Below are 25,834 nucleotides of genomic sequence, written 5' to 3'. Positions count from 1 at the left end.
AAGCAACTGAATTATACTGCCTTCCTTGCCACAGTTTCCCCTTTGAAACTACCTTTTCCATTATAGATCAACAGAGAAGCTGAAACAGATGCCACAATGACCACTAGTTTAGTAAATGCCAAGCAGTACAGACACAAGAATGATGTCTGACTGGGAAACAAGAGTGATACCTTTGATAAAAGGGATTTGACTGATGCAGAGCTAACAACACTCAAGAAAATCCCAGATTATAGAAATATTACAGGTTATGCCCAACTCAGTATTGTAATGCTTCATATGAGTTTTACAACCTTAAAAGCATAAAACCCAGTTAGATTCTGCCATTTAAAGTCTCAGCAGTAATCAGTTATATCACAGAAAGAATAAGTGGTGGAGATGCTGGTCTTAAAATTCTGATCAATCTACATTAATTCAGATTTTTAAGAACAATGAAGTCTACCTGGTATTTTTGAAACTCATTATCAAAACCCAACAGATAATTCATCTGTTCTCAGATTCCCCAATACAGAAACTATTTTTGTGCAAGGGCTTTTTGTACCCACTAAGTTTGTGTGAAACAAACATTGGGAGATAAATCAGAATAGCACTCTCCAAGATGCAAATAACGTAAAGATGAATGTAAGATGTAACCTGATGAAAGCACACTTTGGATTTTACTGAAATATTTAATGTAAAACCACAGCTTATGCTATGGATTAAAAAACAAACAAACAAAAAAAAACAAAACAAACAAAGCAATCAAAACCAAACCAACAACAAAACCAAAACAAAAAAATCCCAGACATTTATTCATTAAAGCATTTCAAATGTTCTTGCCTAAAAAAAATTCAACACATGTACAGGAAGCTTTTTTTTAAACTAGCTATAAGACATATTGCCTATATAAATAGAACAGGCTGCATATATTAAGAAATAAAATAAAGATGTTTAAGATATATTTATTAAATGGCTTTTTTCCATTCCTGCATTACCTGCTTCCTAATGTACTTTTTTTATTTTAAAGAACAATAACCACAGTCTGTGTTAGTAACTGATGAAAAAAAAAGTAGTAATTGTTAAATAAGAACCCTTAACTTTTTCATAAATAGAGCATATCTCTCCAAGTCAAAAGCTAAAGTAAAAGTCTCAACTGACTCTGCAGCTCTAATAATAAAGGCTTTTTTAATTTTCTCTTTTCATTACTTTTATCCTACAAGCTTAACTGCCAGTATCTTTCACAAAACACCATTTTCATCAGAATGGAAAGATAATACAAAAGCTCTATATTGTCTGCAAGGGTCAGCTTTTCCTTATTAGGTTTTAAGTAGCAGAAACTAGTTCTGCAAAGAAAACATACTGTAATTATTGTACTCAACAGGTAGCTTCAGTAATCAGGCCAAAAGCAACACAGTGGTCATGTCATTCTTAAAAGATCAGCATTTTCCCATGCTTCTGCATAACAAATGCGTTACAGATTAATTGAAAGCGTACAGGCCATCTTAGAGCCCAAATTAATCCGAGCATTTGATATCCCCTTCACTTCATATGGAAATGCCATTCAATGGCACCATTTTCATAGGGACAAAGTGTTTTTTGATAACAAGTGGAATGTAAATCTCATGAGAAAGAAATCAATCTAGCCCAAAGAACTCCAGAGTATTGATCTATGTGCATTATAATTTCACAAGCTTGAAGAGAATTTGTAAGTTAAAGGGGAAATGATTACAGCCACAAAACAACTGCTATATCAGAAAGTTTTTAACTGTGCTACGAAAGCAAGAAATAAGCAGTTTCTGAAGTTAAAAGTTATACTGGTTGAATTAAGCTTTCAGTTTGCTCAAAATCAAAGACAACATTTGATTTAATTACGATTTTTTTCTTGCAAATGTAAAAACCATTTAAAGAGCTACAGATTTGCAAATACAGTTCACACTATTCTATTTCAGTTAAAAACGGAAGAATTTTTACAAGATCAGTTTTAACGTACAGTGAATTGTCGAACCTTCCATATTTTCTCCTGACAAAAGGGAGAAACTTTTTCAACTGAAGAGTTGAAAAACAGTTTGTGATGTAGCAACAAAACTCTATAGAATATAAAATTCTAAAGCTGCAAAGTAAGAGATGGAAAACTTCCTCTTGCAAAAATGACATTAATCCTAACTGCAAGACAGAAAAAAAAAAAACAAAACCAAACCCTCCCTTTCACCCTCCCCCCAGAATACTGGGTATTGGGGGTGGGGGTTTACTTGTTTGCAACAAAAAAAAAAAAAAAAGTGATTTTGAACACAAACACGAGACTTTCACAGAGAATCAAAAAAAAACAAAAAAAAAAAACTCAGGGCCCCTCCGAGTTCAGCTCCAGTTCATCTTTCTGTCACAGCTTTGAAAAATTTACAATTTGGTTTAAAGCACAAAAGGAAATTCTGTGTGTAAAAGTTGAAATGTCAGCCTCACCCAGTCTAAGGTACAAGACGCTAATTTCCATGAAATCTGGGAGAAATTTTAAGTTCTGTTGAACTGAGCAGGTTTTAGACTGCTATGCTGTATTTAATCTCATACTGCACTTAAGAGAATGCAATTTTCTTTCTGGAAATAACTTTCAGTTGTTTGCATGACACATATAATCCACCATCAACACACATGAAGACTCTTTTCTCACATGTTCTTCTCCCAGCGTGAAGACATCAATTCTACCCCAAACTGATACTTTACACCACAGAAAAAACAATGCAACTTGTTCTACTACACAGCAGAATAACTGCATATATGACAATACAGTAGCCTACAGGTCTCCTTACGATCCTCCTCACAATCACAGGCAACTTTAAGAACTGCAAATAGACTTTTCAAAACTTCTAGTATTCTGTGGGCACCAGCAAGAATTCATAAAATTTTATTATCATGAGAAACCATAAAAAAGAGTGCCTTAACACTGCACATGCTGGACTTTTTATCAGTAACAAAGTCTCAGTGGTGCTCTCAGCCCATAAAAAACCTCCCTATCACCACAACAGGTATTTACATACTCAGAATTGTTTACCAAAGCTGAACTTGTTATCTACTGGTCCAGTCCAGCTAGATAAGATACCATGGGATTCACCTTCCTTCCAGCTAATTTTCTAAGCAGATGTCTGCACCTTTCTTGTGGGATTATCCTTTGACTACTAATATCTTACTGAAACTTCAAGCTTCTACTAGAATCTGGTAATCGCCCCACTCCTCAACCCACCCCCCCTTTTTTTTTTCCATGAAAATCAAAAGTTACCTGCTATGATCTTCTGATACAGAAAACATTAATGTGACTAAAATGCCCCTTAGGTATAAATACAATATTGAATGGACTCTCTATTGTACCTAAACTCAGTTGTGGAAATCAGCAAAGGAGAAGTCATTCCTCTGAGGTCTCTTTCATAGTGAGGGCTTTTCTTTTACCCACCTATATTAGCAGTAAAATATGTATAAGATGCAGCATAATAAAGAATTCATAATGCAATTTCTTTGCTCTTCTGAATCTCAATCCATCACAGTTACGGCTCAAGTATTTTAATTCATAGTATCTAGTAAGTTTAAAAGTTTCTAGGCCTGAGCTCCATTTAAGGTTGAAATGTACCTATCAATTTTTAAAAGCCAGAATGAACTTGAAATTTTGCAATCCTCGGCATTAATGACACTTTGTGACATTCTCTTACTATTGTTAATTAGTTCCAACATAAACTCATCTTGCAATTGCCTGCCTCTATCCAAACACTGTAAATTCTCTTGTCAGGGCAACTACAGGGTACAGTCTTTACTGCTCTACATGTTTTCATGAAACTTACAGGAACATAATCATAGTAACTAATACTCACTAATACTTAAAGAGCTGAACTCACTGAAGTATCTTGTCTGAAAGGTATCTCAATTCTAAGATACATCAAAAAGACTTAACAGCCTCTCTAACTATTTTTAAAAAATGTGTTGTTTTTTTTTTAAATACTACAATGGTAGTTCTGTAACACAAACTTTGCTCTCAAGAATCATTTACATAGACAAATGATGCTTCTGTAAACTTTGCTACCTTCCTCTGTTTGCTTTCCAAACAATTATTCCCTATAATAAAATGAATAATCCATGAGCTTTTGTTAACTCATTAGAGAAAAAAAGAAACCAATACAGATTCTATTTTTCTGCAAATAGTAAAGCTAAAGCTTTTGTAAACAACAAAATTATTTTGAAACTAAAGGTGCATCAATACAACTTTGCTTAGGTAAAAACAACAGTATCAGGCTTCTTGGATTTATTAAGTGCCATGAAAAACACCTGTGAAGACTTTTACCTAAATCAATTCTAAGAGACATCTGTCAAAAGAAGTGTTCATCATTTAAGTTCACTGAAAACACTCACTCCACTTGACTAATCTCAGATTTTATTATTCAAGATAAAAATACGCATGATTCTTAATCATCCTAACAGCAATTCTTGTATTTAGAGATTTCCTAGCAATTCATTCTGCATACAGCAGTTTGGCACACACACAAAAAAAAAAAAAAAAACCACAAACCAACAAAAAACCAAAATCTCTAAGAACCAAATTCCCAGAGCTAATTCCAGCTGAGATTAACTCCAAGGCCATCAGTTACATGTATCCTTTAACCTTTTAAAGTTGAAATGGTAATTATTAGTTAATGAACTTATTAACTATTAGTTAATGAATATACTTTTTCTTTTCAGCACATCAATAAAGTTTATGTACTGTCAACTTATGCAATGCATTCACATTAATGTCCTCAAAAGTAAAAGAAAGCTTTAAGCTCTTTATCCTGGTATAACGTTGAGTAGGAGGGAGGACTGGGCTTATGTACCATAGTATGGACCTCAGACTACTACAAGTTTAGTACATGATCTCTCTTAAAAGCCTCCCTTTTTCCTGCAAGTCAGCAAAGGAGACAGGATAAGCACACAGCAGCAGCTCTTCAGAACTTTGTTTTATTAACAGCTGGTAACGTCCTCACAGGGAAAATACAGGCAAAGCAATCAAAAGATGCATGACAAGCAAATTTGTTTTGTGTACTTTTGCACATACTACACAGTCACTATTTACTTAATTTAATACGTTAATAAAGAGTACTGATATGCAACAAACCTAGTGCAAAGGAACTTCCAGCCACCACAGATAAACCACTCTAAGCCTCTGCTTCTCTGCGAAATTCTGGCTCTTGGTAGAGTATGGTAATCACTCTCATCATTTTCAAAGCCTTCTTCTGACATCATTAGTGGCATTTCATCCAAATGAGAGGACTCATCTTCCACTTGGTACCTGGAAAAATGAAATAAACCCACTAAATAAATAGCCAATACATCACTTTTTATTTCTGGGAATCTTCTGAAGTAACAAGTTAATTTTTGTCATATGGAATTTTTTTGGAGAGGTATTTTCAACCAAACATCTCATGTATTTGTTTAACACATTAACAAGAAATTCTAATTTGAGTTAAAAATGTGTCACACAGCAAAAAGGCCTGCAATCAGTCACTGTCAATCACAGTATAAATCATTCTAGGGAAATTCTTCTTATGAAATTTGTACATACAGAGCTTCCATTTCATTCTTTGAAAGATTTTCTGAAACGGAATTCACTTGGCAAAGTTTACAGCAGATGCAAGTGACTAACTTTTCATGTAAGGACAGAGTTCAGATTTACTACTGAGTTTCTTCAACTTGCTTTCCTGATGTCTATTCCTGTATGTGCAGACCTCAGTAACACTTTCTACACAACTCGTCAGCGTCTTAGTTCTAATTACTGAAACATTACAACACTAAGCTAACAATGGTTCTTTCCCTCCAGAAACTACTCCCCACCTCTATGTGACACTACTGGAATGCTTTTTATGCCAAGACAAAACACTTAAATATTTCTGTGAGAAAATTCCCCTAAGTGCACAGAAACGCACAGAAGGTAGGAGTATGGACAGGTAGCCTAGGAGGAATACAAAACCATTGTCCAAGTATCCAGGGACAAAGCTAGGAAACGTATAGCCCAAGTGGACTTGAATCTGGTCAGAGATGTCAAAGACATTATTGTCTACAATAAATACAGAGATGACAAAAAGAAGATAGGAAACTGCCGAGTGAGACAGGAGACCTGGTTTACGTATGACATGGTGAATGCCCCTTCTGCCTCAGTCTTTACTCACAAGACTGGCCTTCAGGAGTTGCAGATCTCAGAAAGCAAGGGGAAAGGCTGGAGCACAGAAGATGAGAGTAAGGTCAGGGAACACTTAAGCAAACTGTATATATATATATATATGCCTACTGGCCCTGAGTGGACACACCCATGAGCACTGGGGGAACTAGCAGGTGTCACTGCAAGACCATTTTTGAAAATCTTTGATCAATCATGGCAACTGGGAGAAGTGACTGTAGAGGAAAGCAAATGCTATCCTCAAAAAGGGCAAGACAAAGGACCCAGGGAACTAGAGGCCTGTCAGCCTCACCATGATCCTGAGAAGGCAATAAAACAGCTCATCCTAGAAACCATTTCCAGAAACACCAAGGACAAGAAAATCATCAGGAGTAGTCAGCATGGCTTCATCCAGTCAAGTCATGCTTGACCAGCTTGGTAACTTCTGCTGTGAAATAACTGGCTAAGTAGATGAGGGGAGAGCAGAGGATAGTGTCTACTTGGTCTTCAGTTAAAGACTCTGATACTGAATCTCATAAAATCCTCTCAGGCAGGCTGCAGATTCAGGAGCTAGATGAGCAGGGAGATGGACTGAAAACTGGCTGAATGTCAAGCCCCAGAGGGTGGTCACCAGTGGCATAAAGCAGCAGCATGCTCCAGGGACCCATCCTGGATTCAGTCCCATTTAGAAACTTCATTAGTGATCTGGATGATGGGACACAGTGTACCCTCAGAAAGTTTGTTGCTGACAGAACTGGAAGGAGTCTGGCAAGCCAAATGGCCATCCTTCCATCCGCAAACTTGACAGGCTGGAGAAATTGGTGGACAGGAACCCCAGGAAGATCAGCAAGTGAAGTGAAGTCCTATACCTGATAAGGAACAACCCCACATACTATGATATGCTGGGGCTAACCCAACTGGAAAGGAGCTTGACAATAAAGGACTTCCTACACCTGGGTCGGAGCATCCCCACACACAGCTACAGGTTGAGCAGAGAAGAGATTCAGAGCAGCCCTGCAGAGAAGGACTTGGGGATGCTGGTTGATGAGAAAATGAACATGAGCCAGCTTCAGTGTGTGCTCGCAGCCCAGAAAGTCAACCATATCCTGGGCTGCATCAAAAGGAGCGTGCCCAGCAGGTCAAAGGAGGTGATCGGCCCCTCTGCTCTCGTGAGACCCCACTTGGAGTACTGTGTGCAGTTCTGGTGTCCTCAACATAAAAAAGGACATGGAACTGTTGGAACAAGTCCAGAGAAGGGCCACGAGGATGATCAGGGCACTGGAGCACCTCCTGTATGAAGACAGGCTGAGGAAGTTGGGGGTGTTCAGCCTGGAGAAGAGAAGACTGCATGGAGACCTCATAGCAGCCTTCCAGTATCTGAAGGGGGCCTATAGGGATGCTGGGGAGGGACTCTTCATTAGGGACTGTAGTGATAGGACAAGGGGTAATGGGTTAAAACTTAAACAGGGGAAGTTTAGATTGGATATAAGGAGGAAATTCTTTCCTGTTAGGGTGGTGAGGCACTGGAATAGGTTGCCCAGGGAGGTTGTGAATGCTCCATCCCTTGCAGTGTTCAAGACCAGGTTGGATGAGGCCTTGGATGATACGATTTAGTGTAAGGTGTCCCTGCCAATGGCAGGGGGGTTGGAACTAGATGATCTTAAGGTCCTTTCCAACCCTAACTATTCTATGATTCTATGACTTGGGGGATCCTTTTGGACACCAGGCTGAACCCAAATTAGTGTTCTGTCCTTGCTGCAAAGAAAGCTACTGGTCTGCATTAGGCAAAGTATTGCTAGCAGGTCACCAGAGGAGAACCTTCCCCTCTGGTCAGCACAGGTTGAGGCCACACATTAGATTCTTGTGTCCAGTTCTGTGCTTCTCCAAACATACTGGAGTGAGTCCAATGAAGGGCCACAAAGATGATTAAAGGGCTTCAGCATCTCTCTCATGAGGAAAGACTGAGAGAGCTGGGGCTGCTGAGCCTGGAGAAGACAAGACACAGGCAGGACCCTGTTAACATCTATAACTACCTGAAGGGAAGTTGCATAAGAGACTGACACAGGCTCTTTTCAGTGATGCCAGGTCACAGAACCAGAGGCAATGGGCACAAAATGAAACAGGAGCTGCCATCTGAAAAACAGGATTTTTATTTTTTTTTTCCCCATGAGGATGACTGAGCACAGGCAAGGGCTGTCCACGGAAGCTCTGGCGTCTCCATCCCTGGAGATGCTTAAAAGCTGTGTGGACATGATCCTGGGCAACCAGCTGTAAGCAGCCCTGCTTGAGCAGGGTGGAGTTCTGCAGACACAGAATAGCACACCAAACAATATTCAGTCCAGAAATCTTGAGACAAACCCAGTATTTTTAAAAAGAAAGTAACATTATAAATACCAGGACTAAGAATGTGTTGTGGTTACTCGCAGGTAACATAGTACCACATAGCTGCTCACTCATCCCCACATCTCTTCTTCCCTTGCTCCCCCAGGCAGGATGGAAAAGAGAACTGAAAGAATGTAAAACCAGCAGGTTGAGACAAGAGCAGTTTAATAACTAAAGTATAATATAATACTAATAGTCATATGGGAAGTAACAAGGGGAGAGAATATAAAACTAAAAGGGGAAAAGGAAAAAACAACCCAATAAACAGCAGTGATGCACAATATAATTGCTCACCACCCACTGACCAATACCCAGCCCAACCGGAGCAGCAATCAGTCCCCTCCAGGTGACACCCCCCAGTTCATATACTGGGCATGATGTGCTGCGGTATGGAATACCCCTTTGGCTAGTTTGGGTCAGGTGTCCCATCTCTGCTCCCTCCCAGTTTTTTGTGCCCCTCCTTACCGACAGAACATGAGATACTGAGAAGTCCTTGATCAGCGTAAGTGCTACTGAGCAACAACCAAAACATCAGTGTGTTATCAGCATTGTTCTCAGACTAAAGCCAAAACACAGCACTGCACCAGCTACTAGGAAGAAAAATAACTACCCCAGTCAAAACCGGAACAGCATGAAAAAGCACCATTACTGGATTTGCATTTTCTCATCTTTCTGTATATTCAATAGAAAAATGTAAAACCATTTCCTTTTCCCTACATTTACACTAAGTAATAAATTGGTATCAACAGAGCTAAGGAAGACCTAACAAGGAAGGAGAAGAAAAAAAACCCCAAATCTAAACAAAGAAAAACCAACAAACCCACTACTGGCTAACTACTCATTAGCCAGACACTTACTCATTTGGCTGGCAGGTGATGCCCTCATTTCTGCACCTCCTTTGAATCATCTGGTATGGGACATCATTAAGCAATGTTAACAATGTGTTCAGACCACATTATAAAATAATGCATAACTAAGAATAATGATAAATACACACACCCTGATCATCCCTGCTGCAAGTTAACTGAGTATTAGCGCCTTAGCCATGTCACAGCTTGTGAAGAAAAATTCTCATCTGTTTCAAATGATGCAGAAGCACAACCACACTGCAGAAAACACAACAAAAGTTTCAAACTAAGAAAACTGCATGAATTCATTAAAAGTTCTGAGTTCCCAGAACGTTAGTTACGTTAAAATACAGCATGCAAAATGCTTTCAGAATTCTTACCACCAAACATTTAAAAAAAAAATTTTTAAAGTTAGAAAAACTACTATGAAAAACATGGTTGATCTTCCCACCCACGGGAATATTGTTAGCAAATACTGTTTGCAACAGCCGCATCTGATGGTTAGTTTAATATGGCAATATGTTTTCCATTCCCATTACTATCAATGATCATTAAGAATAAAAACACTACACAAAAAAATTCTCTTCACAAAACAGGTAAATTATCACAGGTTAACATATACTAAATGACAGGGATTACTCTCGGGCTAGACTAATTTTAAAACTAGATAATTTTAATACACTGTTTAGAAAAAAAAATTAGACATTACTTTATGCTAAGACTTCCAGTAAGACAGGCCTGTGTTTAAACAGATTCATATTCAGTGCTTTTATAATCTCTCCTGGTTAAATTTACAAATTATATTATCACAGTTTTAATACAGAGATTTCCACTGCATTGTGTTCTGCTTTTAGACACTGAAACAATTAACAGTATATTTGTAACACCATCCAGTGAAATCACAATCAGCTAGCTGTACTGGAGTATAAAGCAAGATACTGCAAAGTAAAAGACTCCTTTTATTTCTGTATAAAGTTAAGAAGTGTCTGATTCAGAAAATAATATCCTTTACAAACAAAGGTAACACAGCAAACATGGTTAAAGTCTGTCTAGAAAGAACATGCTAATACAAGACAACTACAGGAGAGAGACTTGGCTGACAACCATAATCACAGACATGGAAAGTATTTAAATCTACTCTTGTTAATCTGGTAAAATTTGCAGAGTATATTGATGTCATTTAAGGGGTTTTTTTGCTATTATATTATAAAAAACTTCCACCCCTCCCCAATCAGTATCTGGGTTTGTACTTTTAAACATGGAACTTCACCAAGTAGTGAAGATAATGAGCATAAGCACTATCATGTTTAGAAATCCTGACTTCAAAATACAGCCTCTGAACTGGCAAGCAATTTATTCTGTTTCAAAAGCAATTTTGCTATTGTGTTGGAAAATTGTACTTCAGTATTTAAAAACAATAAGATAATGAATAATGGATTTTTCATAACTAGGATGAGGACAAAAATCTTTATGTCTTTGTTACCTAGTATTTTTCTGCACTTAATTGCTTGAAGTGCTGATTTTCCTTGAGTGACAAATCAATTAAGTATAATCCCAGAAACTTGTATTAAAATAGGGAAGCACTGAAAGCAACATGAATAAAGAAGCCAGAGTGAAGACATCAAAACTCTCAGCATGAGTGCTACTAAATCAGGTATGAAGACAACCATCTTGACAAAAATATGGTTTCCTAAGAAAAAAGAAACATTAATATTAAACAACTTTCAACAAAATCTGACTGCTATCAGGAATATAATTTAAGAGATTTAAGTGAAAGGAAGCCATGTACAATAAATACTTTTAAATGAAATTTTGATATAAACATCTGCTGTGAAAATGATGCCTCAAGTCACCTATACCTACACTATTCCACTTTGATGGCTGTTTACCAGAGTAGATGCCGCTGCAAAGTTCCATGGGTGCTGTAACTGGTAATGGAAACCATCTGAATTAATTTATATCCTTTATTATAATTATTACTATTAGTAAATTTATTAATAAATTTACAGTAATTACTATTTACATCTGCAATTATTTCTGTATTTTCTGCCAGCTTTCCACTGTTCTAAAAGAGCAATGCTCAAGGCTGCAGCAAGATGCAAGTGATGAGGCAATCATGACTGCACATCTTTTCTGGTTTTACTCATTTGACAAGCAGTATCTATGATAGATTTTCTATCTGACTGCTAAAAAAAACAAGGTAAGATAGAAACACTGTGTCAGACACTGCATAAATACTGTTTCCTTGCCACCTATCACTTGCGCTATATATGGTAATCCACAAGAAGGAAAAACAAAACCAATGTCCTAAAGCAGTATTTCTCAAACCTAGTGAGAGAAAGAAAAAGAACATGTGGCCACAAGTCTACACAGGAATCAGACACAGGACACAGTTGTGGGATACAGAGTAGCACTGAAGACAGGCAGCAGTGGAAAGAGTTCCAGCCAAGCATCAGAGTAGAAAAGCTAAGAAAGACCTATTACTATGACCATGTCCCATACCACCAAGCACTGGTGATTTGCTCAGTGGCTGCTGCCAGCCTCAAGACTCCCTCTGCTTCTGGTCATGATTAGAGAAAAGAGAGGGAGTAAACACAATCTGTCTCAGCCATATTCTGCCCTACCCCCATTAATTCCTCCAAGGGGTATGAACACCTTCCCAGTCTGAGGATAAAGGAGACTGACAAGTTGCAGAGATGAAATAGAAGGAATAATGAAGACAGGGACACACGTATTTATATAAAGAGCAAGAGTTGTTAAAAGACAAGCCACCAGCAACTGCTGTAGGCTGACTGTACCACTGATGTTAACTGTTCAGATCCTGTTCTGTAACAAAGAAAAAAAACCCAGGAAACTCAGCACAGCAACAGGAAAAATTTTATTAAGAATGTATGTTCATCCATAACTATGCTTATAGGTATACAATTTATCTTCATGTAACTGCCCCTCTTACTCAAATATCCAGTGTCTCCATAAAACAAATAGCTTTGCTAGAAGCTACCTGAGAAAAAAATACTTTTTTTTTCAAATATTCTTCTGCATTTCTAAAGATTGTAAGTTACTTCTTCCTTCTAATTTCAAACACCTCTATACTTCACAGAGCAGCAAATTCAGTTAAATTACAAAGAATGATGCTGTTCCTAGAATACAACAGAAACAGAAAAGGCTTCCTCAGGTAAGAGCATAAAATTTAAGTAATTTCCTTCAACCTCTTCCTCCAAAACACATAAAAACTATTTCAAAAGTTTTTAGAATTGGTTAGAGCTTGCCACTATTTCTTCCTATTTAGCTTCAGTTGTGTGTGCCTCTAATCCAAGTGCACCCCTAATCTGTATTACTTAGTAAATCTCTAAATCCATGTCCTGGCCTAAAAAACAAAAAAAAAAAAAAAAGAAACAACAACAACAAACCCCACCCCACCCCTCAAACAAAAACTAAAACCACCCACAACACAAAAACACACACACAAAAACTACTACGTATTTCAAATTTTCAGGGACAGGTGTGTCCAGGACAGCTACATGGAAAATGACACTAAACACAGTATTCCAACAGTTGTTATAAAAACAAAACAAAAAAGCTGGCAGCATCTACCATGTAGAACTAAGGGGAAAAACCCCTTACATCTGTTGAGGTAAAGGTCTAGAAGCAGACTACATAGCTATTACCAAGGCAGCTCCCTTTTATCAGGAGCTTATGAAAAACTGCTTGAATCAGAGATACTAAAGCTTGAGGTTCTACCAGACACATATATATTCTGAATGCTATTTGCCTTCTCTCTCACCTCACACTTCCTCACCAAAGCTGTATACAGATGAAGCAAATTCAGACCATGTGCATAATGAAGCCTTCATGAAAAAGGCACCGTTCCTAATTCCCCTTTGCTTACCTTACCAAGCACTATGCAGATCCTAATATAAGATCTTTTTCAACCCATGACAAGATGAGTGAGTCTCCATATTTAACAAATAAGTACCAGAAATACCTCAATACACAGCAAAACCTGAGGAAACATCATCTACATTCACCAGAACCCTATTTTTAATTAGTAGGGTATGTCATTGATCACAACAACAGGGCCATTTTATCACTGTCACTGGATATTGTTATTGACACTGTAGCCCAATCAATTGTTTTCTCTCCCTCTTCTTAGCAATCCAAATGCCTTGCCCAAGCAACACAAATCACTGTATTTAGACACTAGATACAAACCAGGAAAGCAATGGAACAATAGCTTAAACATGAACAACCTTAGAAACACATTTACTAAGTTTATTCTACTGCACAAGCAGTCACATGTGCCCATTGTAAAAGACAGCATCATCTACAATAGCAATTTGAAGTTCGCAAACATTTTTTTGCCTAATGATCAGAACGCTTCATATCAGAGTAGCTACCAGAATCCTAAGCAATTTCAAATCAAAAACCTGAAAAATTAATTACTAAAATCACTTAAGGTTCCTGTGTCATGAAAATGAATGTCTGCAAAGTATTACAAACTACTTCTCAGGTATGACACCAATGAAAGCGTCATTGTACATAAAAATATTTTACAATTGCTCTTGTGAGCAGCTCTTTATGCATGCAATATAGTTACCGGCATGCTTAAACCTAACATTGCTCTGAAAAGCAAAAGCCACAGAAACTAAAATAACAATGACACCACACATGGCATAAAAGCTCTGAAAACATTAACATATGGCAAGGCTATTTTTCAAAAGTTCGATATATCAAACTACTTTGACCTTTGTCCCAGGCAAAAATGTCAGAATCTACACCTAGCCTAAATCATGTGCCAGTCCCAACAAGCAATATTAACCTATGAATACAGTCTTCAGCAAACAAAGCAACACATAATCCAGGAATGTTAATATATGTGAACAATGGGCATAGAGCATACAACTGAGGTTTTCAAAACGAATTCACTGCTAACATTTTTCTAAAAACTAGAGGTACTAGTAACTTGAGAGAGTCTTGAAAACATACCCTCAACCCCTGTTACACAAATACAACATCCAAATTACAAAGGTGCCACACAAACAATTCTATTGGAAGAATCAGAATTAAGAGATTCAAATTCAGCCTAAAAAATACTTAGGGACATAGTTCCAAACAACAACAGTGTTTTTTTTGACAGAGATTCAATTCAGGAGAGAGTAATAACAAAGGACAGTATGTCCTGCAACACAGTGACATCAATTTTTTTATTACTTCTGTTACTGAAAAGAGAAGAAGTTCTGATTTTCAAGAGACACTTTGAATTTCAGGTTAAAACAGTAAAACACAGGGGGGCAACAGTTCTCCTGTAGAAAGGACAAAAGCACATACATGACCAATTTACCTGGTAAGAACAGTGTAACAGTACAGACAATTCTCCTAACTACAATTCTACAGAGATTTCTTTGCACCACATTTGATCCTTTCCTCCTTATACTAAAAACAAAAGATAGTGTATTTGAATGAATATGTAAATATTCATAGCATAACCTACACCTATTTTAATGCATTCTAACTTCCAATACACTTCAACATCTATCTATTAGTAGCTGTAATGTAAAAAACTTATCAGAATACCACTTCTGGCTGTTCAAAGTTTTACAAGACTTCCAGCAACTACTGGCTGAACCTGGTAACTTTCGTAGGTTTTGGTATCACAGTAACAACCAATATACCTCACTTTGAGCAGTTACCTCCAGCAAAGAAAATTTCTGCCCTACAGAGAAGCAGGCTAGACTAATCTGTAACGGTGCATCCACCTAGCTGACAGTTCTGCACACACATGTCAGAGGAAAAAAAACAAAAGACACAATGCTTTGTTTAAACCAGAGTTCCTAGGAACCAGGATGTTACTTGCTATATGAGCAAGTGCCAGTACGCATGCAGACAATTAACAAGCAGGACCCATTCCTGCACAATCCCACAGTTAAGCTTAACTTTAAGAAATTTCTGTGAGTATACAGCACGTGATCATACTAATAGCATTATTATTTTTACAAAAAAAAACAACCAACCACAAAAAAAAAAGCCAAAACAAAACCCCAAACATTTACAGCTTATGTTTCCAGACTAAACAATTTATTGCTCTGGTCAAGCAACAGATGTTCAAAGAAGTTACTGTCACTTTGCAACAACAGTTCTAAAACAGATGTTCAGAAGTAAATTTAGTTCCATCTTCAGAATGCTTTACCACAGAAACTATATTAAAATTCCAGTTAATGTTAATATTGTCAATCCATCAGATTCATCTGTCATTTTCAAACTCTTTCAGAATGAAATATGCAGAGCTGTTCAATTAACAGGTGTGGGGGAGAAAAACAGATTAAAATGAAATCTGTAAAACTATGCCCGAATATTGCATGAACTTTTGTTCTAAACATACAGTAGTACCCAGGGAAAGGGATTCACAAGAACTACACCACTTCAGGAAAAACTGCAAGAAATTGGAAGTATAACTGCATACTACCCGTGCAACAGCTAAACTCTGCTGATACATATAAATGTTTGGTTTCTGAAACATTATGGACAGTTTGCAAGACTTTACAGACCCACAGTTACAATGAAGTTATGAGCTTTCTGTAAACAGCATTCTACAAGAAATGTTAGGTCCTATTAGTTTTATTCTTAGACATTACACTTAAAAATCTAAGAAAACCAGCATATATTTTGCCAGTGGAATATGAAGAATAACATCTGAACTATGAACATCCCACTGTAGTTCAGAACTAGAACATGTGCGAACTGAAAGCAGGCACTAGGTAACAAACTATTTGAATGAAGCTCCCTTCAGACAATGTCAGAAATTAAACAGATCACTGTACATGCATCTAATATTATCCACTGACATTTGTATGCGTCTCAGTTTTGGTGGGTCAGTGTGAAACCTAGCCAAACACCTTGAGAAACTGTAACCAGAAGGACTGCTGGGAACAGCTTTCGTTTAAATTAAAAGCAGCAGAACAGTAATACTATATTAAATCATCTTACTTTCTATGTAAGATGAAAATTTGTTTAACATCTGTATCAGGTAAGCATGTAAATTTTCATTAAACTGAGTTCTGAAGACTTAAATTCCATTTTGCCTGGAATAGATTCCCCCCCCCCCCCCCCCATATACTTTATATGAAATAAGCAATGATCCATCAGTTGTCAAGCAACAAGTATCCTGCATTTACCTGGACAAAGGACACATTATCCTATTATTTTGTTCTTTTCCCCTTCTTACGCAATTTTCTTCTTTGCTAATGACTTACGAGATTTCAAAAATAACATTACAGCCAGTTGCTTTAATAGAGAGTTGCTCTATCAGTAAGCAAACCACAGAGACAAGGATCAGCAGCTGATCTGTTCCACAACTTGTCATACTGCAATCACCTATCTATCTAGTGTGGTCATTCGTAAGTACACTACTGTGACCCATACTATGAATAACCATGCAAGAGGATTCCTTCCAGTGAGTGAGTGTACTTCGTGACATCACCTTTCTGAATACCTGGAGTGCAACTGAACGTATGGAATATTAGACACAACTAGTAAAACCTGATTTTTTGATACTAGCTAAGGAGTCTCAACACCTCACACCTCAGCCCTACTATGCCAAATACAAGCATATGCTGGCAACAGCAAGTGCAGGACAGCAGAACAAACCAATTATCTTGATTATGCATAAATAACGGCTGACCACCATGTAACTTCTAATCAGCTTTATAATTCCACCAGCTTCCTTCCACCAGTTTATAATTCTACCAGTTTTCCTTCCATCAACTTCACATGACAACATAAGCACAGCACAGCTAACTTACTTCCTGTGTTTAGCAGCAGATTACTCTGGAGCTGATGATGACAAATACAAGTCTAACATGAAAACAAGTGTGTCAAGTCTCACTGCACATTTAAAGTGATCCTGGATGTTCTCTGGTCCTCCTTTCCCTTCACAATATAAACAAAAAGCAGCAGCTATTTTTCCTCTAGATAACAGATCCTTCATGCTGATGGACAAAGTACTAAAACAAGTGCTGAAAAAATCACCCCAAGCTTTCTACAGCTACTCAAGCTGAATACACTCAACAGGGTGGGTTTTTTTTACTGATTTGAAGATAAACAACCTTTTGCTTCAAGACAGACTTCCCTAGATTTTAGAGGTAGCACAAACTCGGTTCTCTAGCCCTCTGAGGTAGCGGAAGGCAGAAGATATAAAACCTGAATTTCTATTGCAAAAAGTAATAAATTGCTCTGAAACATAAAAAATAAAATCAGAACAGATGCATATGCTCATTAAACCATGGATAACATTTAATATGTACTTTAAAATTTTTTAACAGGCCTTAATGTATACAAAGTGAATATATAAAATGTATTAATCTTGCCATGTTTTTACATGAAGTATACGCAGGGACATTTCATAGAATCATAGAATAGTTAGGGTTGGAAAGGACCTCAAGGTCATCTAGTTCCAACCCCCCTCATGGTTCTTAAATGGCTGTAATTTTATGCAGAAATGTACAATCTCAGGTATGTATCATCTAAGTTTCTTTAGGTATGCAGGAAAAACATATTCCAGCTTTTAAATAATGTGCTATAAGTCTGTCAAAATAATCTCAAAAGCACAAAGCACAGTAAGAAAAAACACCGAATGAGAAAGTCTTTGTCCTCACTGCAAAACAAACTACAGCTACACTGGCAACGACTCTTACAGACTGCTTAGCTTGAGCAAAAGAAGTCATCTTACAAATTAGCTTTGAGGCCCCTAAAGGTTACAACCAATGAATTGTATTAACTGATGCTGCACAGTAGAAAGGCAATCAACTCGAGTTAAAAACCACTAACACACTGAAGTTAAGGATCTGTGTATAACACTTTCAAAAGACTGTAAATTCTTTACTGAAGAAATAAAACACAGCAAGTCAAAGACTCTTGAGGGTCCAGAAAACACAGTACTGAGTGAAATCTGAGATACCAACTCTATAATATTTTAATGTGATTATTTCTAGACATCTTTGGAAGTATGAACTGAATCTGCATGTATATATACATGTGATAACTTTCTGCATATCAGTGCCTTCACTTCAACACTCATTTTAAGTATCTGCAACATCAGGACCTTGGCTGCAATTTCCACAGGAATGCAACGCTTCTTCAAAGTCTGTGCTGAAGATAAAGATTAGAAAAGCAGGATGAATCATTCATAAAGACACAAGGAGTTATAGTTCAATCACAAGCTTAGAGTTGTAAGACTTAAGAGTTGTAGTTCGACTACCTACACTGCTACATTTCCTCTCTGACCTTACACAAGACACCAGTGGTAGAATCTACAGAAGCACTCCCATACCCTGGTTACAGGTCCATAGTAAACCTTCCAAAGTACCCAACAGGTGCTCTCACAAATCCAGGGCACGGTATTTTTGAAGGAGAATGACCAACCTACTCAACTTGCCTTAATAAAATATAAAGTACTACAGTGTTAGTGTATGTAATTCTCATTCTCAAAGCTCAGAAGAGTTTATTTCATTAAGTGTTCAAAATAAAGAAACATAATAAACATGCCTGTCAACTTTTAAATGTTTTATAAACATACAAACAGTTGAACATAAGTAATGGAAATACCAGGTAATCGTTTGTGTGAAGGATCAACAAGTTAAATATCCCTGGCAGTGCTCAAGGTCAGGCTGGACGGACTCTTGGTTTAGTGTGTGGTGTCCCTGCCCATGGCAGGAGGGTTGGAACTATATCTTCTTAAGGTCCTTTCCAACCCTGACTATTCTATGATTCTATGTATCATCAGCACTTGAGAAACACATAGATTATATAAAATCATAATTCTGAAGATGTAATCTGAACTAGAAAGAATTTCATCCACAAGCCTGGAGTTATGTTGGTCAAACAAGACAGAGGGGAAGAAGCAGATCCATAATGAATCGGTAGTTTCCTGCTAGATCTTACAGTTTGCCAAATCTGCTTAAAAAGCCAGGTGTTAAGCATAATAAACATACATAAGCATTAATAACCATAATTGCTGCCTGCAAACATACATTCAATAAACCTGTGTATCTACCTGATTCATGAACTTAACCCATTGCATCTACAGCATTTTTCCGATCACCAAAACACTCCTAGGTAACCTTCAACAGAACCACCTTTTATGGTTTGCATTAAGTTTTTGCCTACATAATTCGCCTCTTTCCCTTATTCTTCCAAAGCAGAATACCTACTGAGAGGCTTACAGATTCCAGCAAGAGCTTCCCCTGCTTTAGGTCTCTGAGGAACAGATGATGACAATGATGCCCTACCTCAAAACAGAGGACAAACATGTTACAAATTTTTAGCCATTCAAGTATTTACAGGATGAGGAAAACTACTATGGCAGACTGTCCTACAAGCTTGTTAGTGTTCACTAAGAAGTATTTTTATCCAGTTTAAAAATAAATACAATGTACTTAAAGCCAAACCTATTTTGCACAGCTTTGAACTACCTTTTCTGCTAGTTATTCTATTTAGGAGAACTAAATACATTTTACTGGTGAAAGAGATTTACCACCGTATTTGAATTAGAACAACAGCACCAACTACTCTTTTTAGAAAGTCCATTTACTTGAGATCCTACAACTGCTCCTTCCAGTCCTTGTGTCCACAGTGTTCTACAAAAAACAAGAGAAGGAGAAAAAAAACTCAAACAACTAACTACAATCATACCCTCCACTGTAAGAGTGCTGTCCAATGGACATAGCCAAAATGTGGAGCTAAGTTTTTCCCTACTCACATACCTAGAAATTATTCCGAATAATGGAAAGCAAACAGTCAATCTTTGCCTCAAAACTTCATCTGATAGCAGACCTTTAAACAAGCTTCTTCAAATTGCTTAGCCCCCAAGACGGTGTATTTCAAGAAATTTGAAGTAATTTTTTTACATTCTAGTACATCTTCCCTTTACTAACGACGCCCAAATAGCCCAACCAACGCGGTTATCCCGCTCGTAAGTGAACTACTGCCAAAGAACCCGAGTAGCGCAGCACCGTCTGCGGCGCCCCAGGGAACCGGGAAAACGAAGGCCGCACCGAAGGGAGCTGGTCCGGCGCCGGGAGCGGCGGGGCGGAGGACGCCTTGCGCATCCTCCCGCGGGGCCCTGCGGCACCGCCCGCCGCCACAGCCCGACCCCACCGCCGAGCGAAGGGAAGCGCGGGACGCCCTCCCCTGCGGGGGCCGAAGGGGGAGTCCATGCCCACGGAGGCCTGGAAGAGGTTACCGGCACCCCCGTTCTCGGCCTTACAGGGGAGCCGTTACCCCTTTCCACCCTCCCCACGGACCGGGCAGGCGGTCCTGGAGCCCCACAGGGCCACGGGGCTGTGAGAGGCACACACCGCCCCGCCCGCCCTTAGAGATGCGGGGAGGAGGGAAGAGGGAAAAGCAGCCGCTCCGCACCACCCCTACCCATACCTGTTGTGCCTCTGCGCCGTGGCGGCGCTTGTGTAATAGGCCGCTCGCCGCTGGGCGCTGCGCGGAACCGGGTGCAGAGGGATCTGGTCCGCCATCTTGGGGGCGCCCCCCCCTTCGCCGCGCGCCAGTCCGCTTCCCCTCCACCCCCGCCCCGCCGATCGCGAGGTGCGGACAGCACCCCTGACGTCACGGCCACCTCCAGCTGAGGAGGAAGGAAACGCCAGCGGGGCGGGGCCTCGGCATAAACAAGGGGGCGGAGTCACTGCTAGGGGGCGTGGCCACGGGGGTGTCGGAGGGAGGGTAAGAGGCTGTGCCTGGGGGAGCGGTTGAGTGGTGGTCGCTAGTCGGGATCGGTTCAGTTGGGATCGGCCTGGGGTGCCGGGGTGCGTCCGGGTGGTCTACCCCGAGCCTTCGCTGAGGTTGGTGAAGTTTAATTTTTCAGCTCGTGGAGTACCACCCGTGTGAGCCATGGAGAGGCTGTGCGGGTGGGATCTGCAGGCCTGGCAGCATGGGGAACACGGATATTTCACAGGAACACCAGAGTTCAGGGGTTGAATGGGAACTGCGTGAGACAAACCCCAAAGTGGTTTTCCTCAGTTAGCCTGCTACTTTTTAAGTTTCTAAGAAGGGTCCCCTTCCATCTCCTGGGTGGCAATGACTAGCTGTCACCCATGCTGGATGTCAGTGGATACTCGTGTGATCAGCAAGAACAAATTAAAGCTCTGTGAATTGGTAATGATTGTTCCCTGCCATTAAAAAGAGACAGTTTGTGTGGGCCAGAGGTATTGCCACGTGGAAATAGACATTCTGTAAGCTGGGTAATGAACCCGTCTGTGGGACTTCACAGGGGAAAGATCAATACGCAAGTCACCGCGGAACAAAAACTGGTTCGGAAGATAGATGTGTTCATAGACCTACTGTAGGATGTTATCCCTCGATATTCCTCTGAAATCAGATGTTGTGGGGAACAAAAGGCCTTACACCATCACAAATATGGAAGACTCCACAAAAGGAGAGAAAAGGAAAATGTATTTTTTTCTCAATAGATATTCAAGGTAGAAGATGTATCCAATAAAAAAATAAAAAAGGATCTACAAGGAAAAATTTTCATTCAAAAAAATTTCCACTGAAGGACAGCAGCAAAATATGTCCGTAGAGCAGAACACAAAATTCAATGAAAGATAGGTGGCAAAAACTTTTCTTGATGATTTTTGCTTCTCTTCAATATTATAAATTGCTGGGGTCATCTTTCCAACAGAAGATTTCACATTTCTTAACAATAGTATGGTAGGAAGCCATGTTTCACTGCCTAGTTGTACACTAGTCATTTTGCAAAATGCCTTAAACTTCCTAATTTCAAAATATAATGGTCAGCACTGAGGCATCATAATACACAGTGTGTGCTGAAGGATGCTCCTGTCTGCTGGAGTGAAGGTTATGAGGTACTGGCAATGCTTAAGATAGCTTGCCAAGCTCAAATTTCCAAGCATTATTTTGACTTTAAGCTCATTATGTGGTTACTGAACTCACTAACAGAGAACACTTGAACCTGGAGAGCAGGAGCAAGTTAACTAGGAGCCCCAAGGCTCATATGGGAATAAAAGGGGAAAATCTCTCTGCTGGGCATATGTGACAAAACTTTGCTAGGTACTTGAAGGGTTGCACTCCAAAACGACAGAAAGGGGGAAGAGATTTAGCTTTGAAACTGTGATAAGCATAAAGTTGAGGGTAGTACACTGATAGAATCACAGGATTGTAATTTAGGTTGGCAGGGATGTCCAGATGTCATCTAGACCAAGCCCCTGCTCCAAGACACCAGGTTTGATACCAGGTTGTTCAGTGATATGTGCAATGGAGTATTGAACACTTCCAAGGATAGCACAGTGTTTCCGTGACTTCTCTGGGCTACCTGTAGCAGTGTTGTGATACAGAAGTTGCTAATAAGTAATCAGAATTTCCCATGTTTTGACTTGTTTCTGTTGCTTCTCATCTGGTAAACATGCGCCTCTGAGAAAAGTGTAGCTCCATCTTCTCTGTACTGCCCCATTACATAGTTGTATTCAGCCACAAAGTTTCCTCTTGGCCTCTTTTACTCCAAGCCGATGATGCTGAGCACTCAGCCTCTCCTTATACATCATGCTCTTCAAGCCCTCTGACCATCTTGGTCACCTTTTCATAGACTCATTACAGAATGACAGTATCCTTTTGTAATGAGAAGACCAAACAGGACATGGTAGTCCAGATAATGGTCATACAACTGCCAAAAAGAGGGGAAGAATCACTTTCTTTCTTGTACTGCTGGCTACAAGTTTACTAGGACTGCCCGGGGTATGGGTAGCAGACTGCTGCAAGTCTCACGTGCAGCATATTAAGTTACGGTGTGGTACTGCCTGCCTTCTGCCTGCTTTCTGCCTGCTCTGCAGTGATGGTTGTACTTTATGTGTTTTAATAATCAAATGCAACCCTGAAAAGTTTCAGCATAGAATCATAGAAGAGTTAGGATTGGAAAGGACCTTAAGACCATCTAGTTCCAATCCCCCTGCCATTGGCAGGGACACCTTACGCTAAATCGTATCATACAAGGCCTCGTCCAACCTGGTCTTGAACACTGCCAGGGATGGAACATTCACAACCTCCCTGGGCAACCCATTCCAGTGCCTCACCACCCTAAAAGGAAAGAATTTCCTCCTTATATCCAATCTAAACTTCCCCTGTTTAAGTTTTAACCCATTACCCCTTGTCCTATCACTACAGGCCCTAATGAAGAGTCCCTCCCCAGCATCCCTATAGGCCCCCTTCAGATACTGGAAGGCTGCTATGAGGTCTCCACGCAGCCTTCTCTTCTCCAGGTTGAACAGCCCCAACTTCCTCAGCCTGTCTTCATACAGGAGGTGCTCCAGTCCCCTGATCATCCTCATGGCCCTTCTCTGGACTTGTTCCAACAGTTCCATGTCCTTTTTATGTTGAGGACATCAGAACTGAACACAGTACTCCAAGTGGGGTCTCACGAGAGCAGAGTAGAGGGGCAGGATCACCTCCCTTGAGATGGTCACGCTCCTTTTGATGCAGCCCAGGATATGGTTGACTTTCTGGGGTGCAAGCACACACTGAAGCCAGCTCATGTTCATTTTCTCATCAACCAACACCCCCAAGTCCTTCTCTGCAGGGCTGCTCTGAATCTCTTCTCTGCCCAACCTGTAGCTGTGCCTGGGATTTCTCCGACCCAGGTGTAGGACCATGCACTTGGCATGGTTAAACTTCATAAGGTTGGCATCAGCCCACCTCACAAGTGTGTCAAGGTCCCTCTGGATGGCATTCCTTCCCTTCAGTGTATCAACTAAACCACGCAGCTTGGTGTCATCAGCAAACTTGCTGAGGGTGCGCTCAGTCCCACTGTCCTTGTCAGCGACAAAGATGTTGAACAAGACCGGTCTCAACACCGATCCCTTAAGGACACCACTTGTTACTGGTCTCCAGCCGGACATTGAGCCACTGACCACAACTCTTTGTGTGTGGCCATCCAGCCAGTTCTTTATCCACTGAGTGGTCCATCCATCAAATTGATGTCTCTCTAATTTAGAGACAAGGATGTCGTGTGGGACAGCGTCTAACGCTTTACACAAGTCCAGGTAGATGACATCAACTGCTCTACCCCTGTCCATCAGTTCTGTAGCCCCATCATAGAAGGCCACCAAATTGGTCAGGCAGGATTTCCCCTTAGTGAAGCCATGCTGGCTGTCACCAAGCACCTTGTTGATTTTCATGTGCCTTAGCATGCCTTCCAGGAGAATCTGCTCCAAGATTTTGCCAGGCACAGAGGCGAGACTGACTGGTCTGTAATTCCCCGGGTCATCTGTTTTCCCCTTCTTGAAAATGGGGGTTATATTTCCCTTTTTTCAGTTGTTGGGAACTTCATGATGATAATTCCTAACAATTATGCCAGTCCTAGGTGCTTTCATGGTTCTTGTTACTACAATTCTGCACATCTAACAATGTTATAGTTTCAATATTAACAGCTATATATTCAGAATCCTTATGTGGCTAATGAAGTTACTGCAGTTCACTGAGGCCAAGACAATTAAAGTGATTTCTTCGAGACTTCTATTTGATTCAAGCCTGTAGCAGAACAGTTTTTGAACAGAACAGAAGTCACATACTTCACAAGTAAGTAGTCTAACTTGCTTCTGCAGAAATTTTGTTCTGATTGTTCGGTTATATGTCTATTTACCGCATTATTTGGACTGTATCTCCAGTGTTGGTCATTTATGTGCACATATTTGTAAATTCCATATGTATGGAAAAATACATGATCTAAAATATGTAATAAAAGCTTTATTATTGGCAGACTTGTAAATGCTCCAGCATAGGACAGTGATTAGGAACCATAAATGCCTTTAGAGTCTTGATTTCTTACTGAGTCTCATGTATTCTGTAAATCGTTATTTTATTTATGACTACTTTAAGGGTTTAAAAGATAAGTACTTCACTATTACCTGTGTGCAGAGAGGCTTTGAACCAGAAAGCCTTCTAAGAAGAAGGAAATGACATGGTTTTAGTAAATCAGTTGCCAAGAAAATGACAAAATGGAATATTTATAGTTTTAAATCCATGCAGTTTTGCTTACTTCCAACATACATTTTCTTGCAGTTAAGACAGTTGCTGGAAATATATCACAATCTCAGATTCTTGATCACTCCAATTGCCTTTTTATATCAGCATTTTTAATAACATGTTAAAAGTTTTTTAGGGCAGAGACTTTTTTGTGAAATCTGTCATTCAGTTCTGCCTTTAGGTTATCATCTAATCCTGTTATACAATTTGTAAAGAAAATTCTTAAAAATTATATGAAAGCGTTTTTAATGTGAAAGCAGATATGCATGCATTTTAAAAATCATATTTCCTGAAAATCCTGAAAGGTCACAGAATAAACTTGCTTTTGATCCAGATTTTGCTAGTCAAGAATTTTGGGCAGGTGTTATATTGCTGTATGAAAGACCTTTTCATTTCTGGAAAGAAATATTTTTGCATTCAATATTAA

General features: G+C 39.4%; 1 protein-coding gene across 6 annotated transcripts in view; it reads right to left on the bottom strand.

Moving 5' to 3' along the window:
- ATP9B (ATPase phospholipid transporting 9B (putative)) overlaps positions 1-21,028 on the bottom strand; it is a 170,133-nt gene extending 149,105 nt beyond the window's left edge. For 2 of the 6 annotated variants that reach the window (XM_061449600.1, XM_061449601.1), the window contains exons 1-2: positions 20,797-21,026; positions 5,102-5,275 (exon numbers count right to left, since the gene is read on the bottom strand). In XM_061449600.1, the coding sequence (XP_061305584.1) occupies positions 5,102-5,275; positions 20,797-20,891 (269 nt within the window). In that variant the 5' untranslated portion in view covers positions 20,892-21,026. Of the gene's footprint in view, positions 1-5,101; positions 5,276-8,172; positions 8,273-18,694; positions 18,800-20,796 lie in introns of all 6 variants that reach the window. The other 4 variants (XM_061449604.1, XM_061449602.1, XM_061449603.1 and 1 more) reach the window with 4 other exon arrangements.
- Between the last annotated feature and the right edge of the window lie 4,806 nt (positions 21,029-25,834).

This window comes from Pezoporus flaviventris, unplaced genomic scaffold (genome assembly GCF_033815535.1).
Source record: "Pezoporus flaviventris isolate CSIRO_AGI_PZ_B2104156 unplaced genomic scaffold, CSIRO_AGI_Pfla_v1 ptg000007l, whole genome shotgun sequence".
Taxonomy (NCBI): Eukaryota; Metazoa; Chordata; class Aves; order Psittaciformes; family Psittacidae; genus Pezoporus; species Pezoporus flaviventris.
This window is presented reverse-complemented; position numbering and strand designations above follow the sequence as displayed.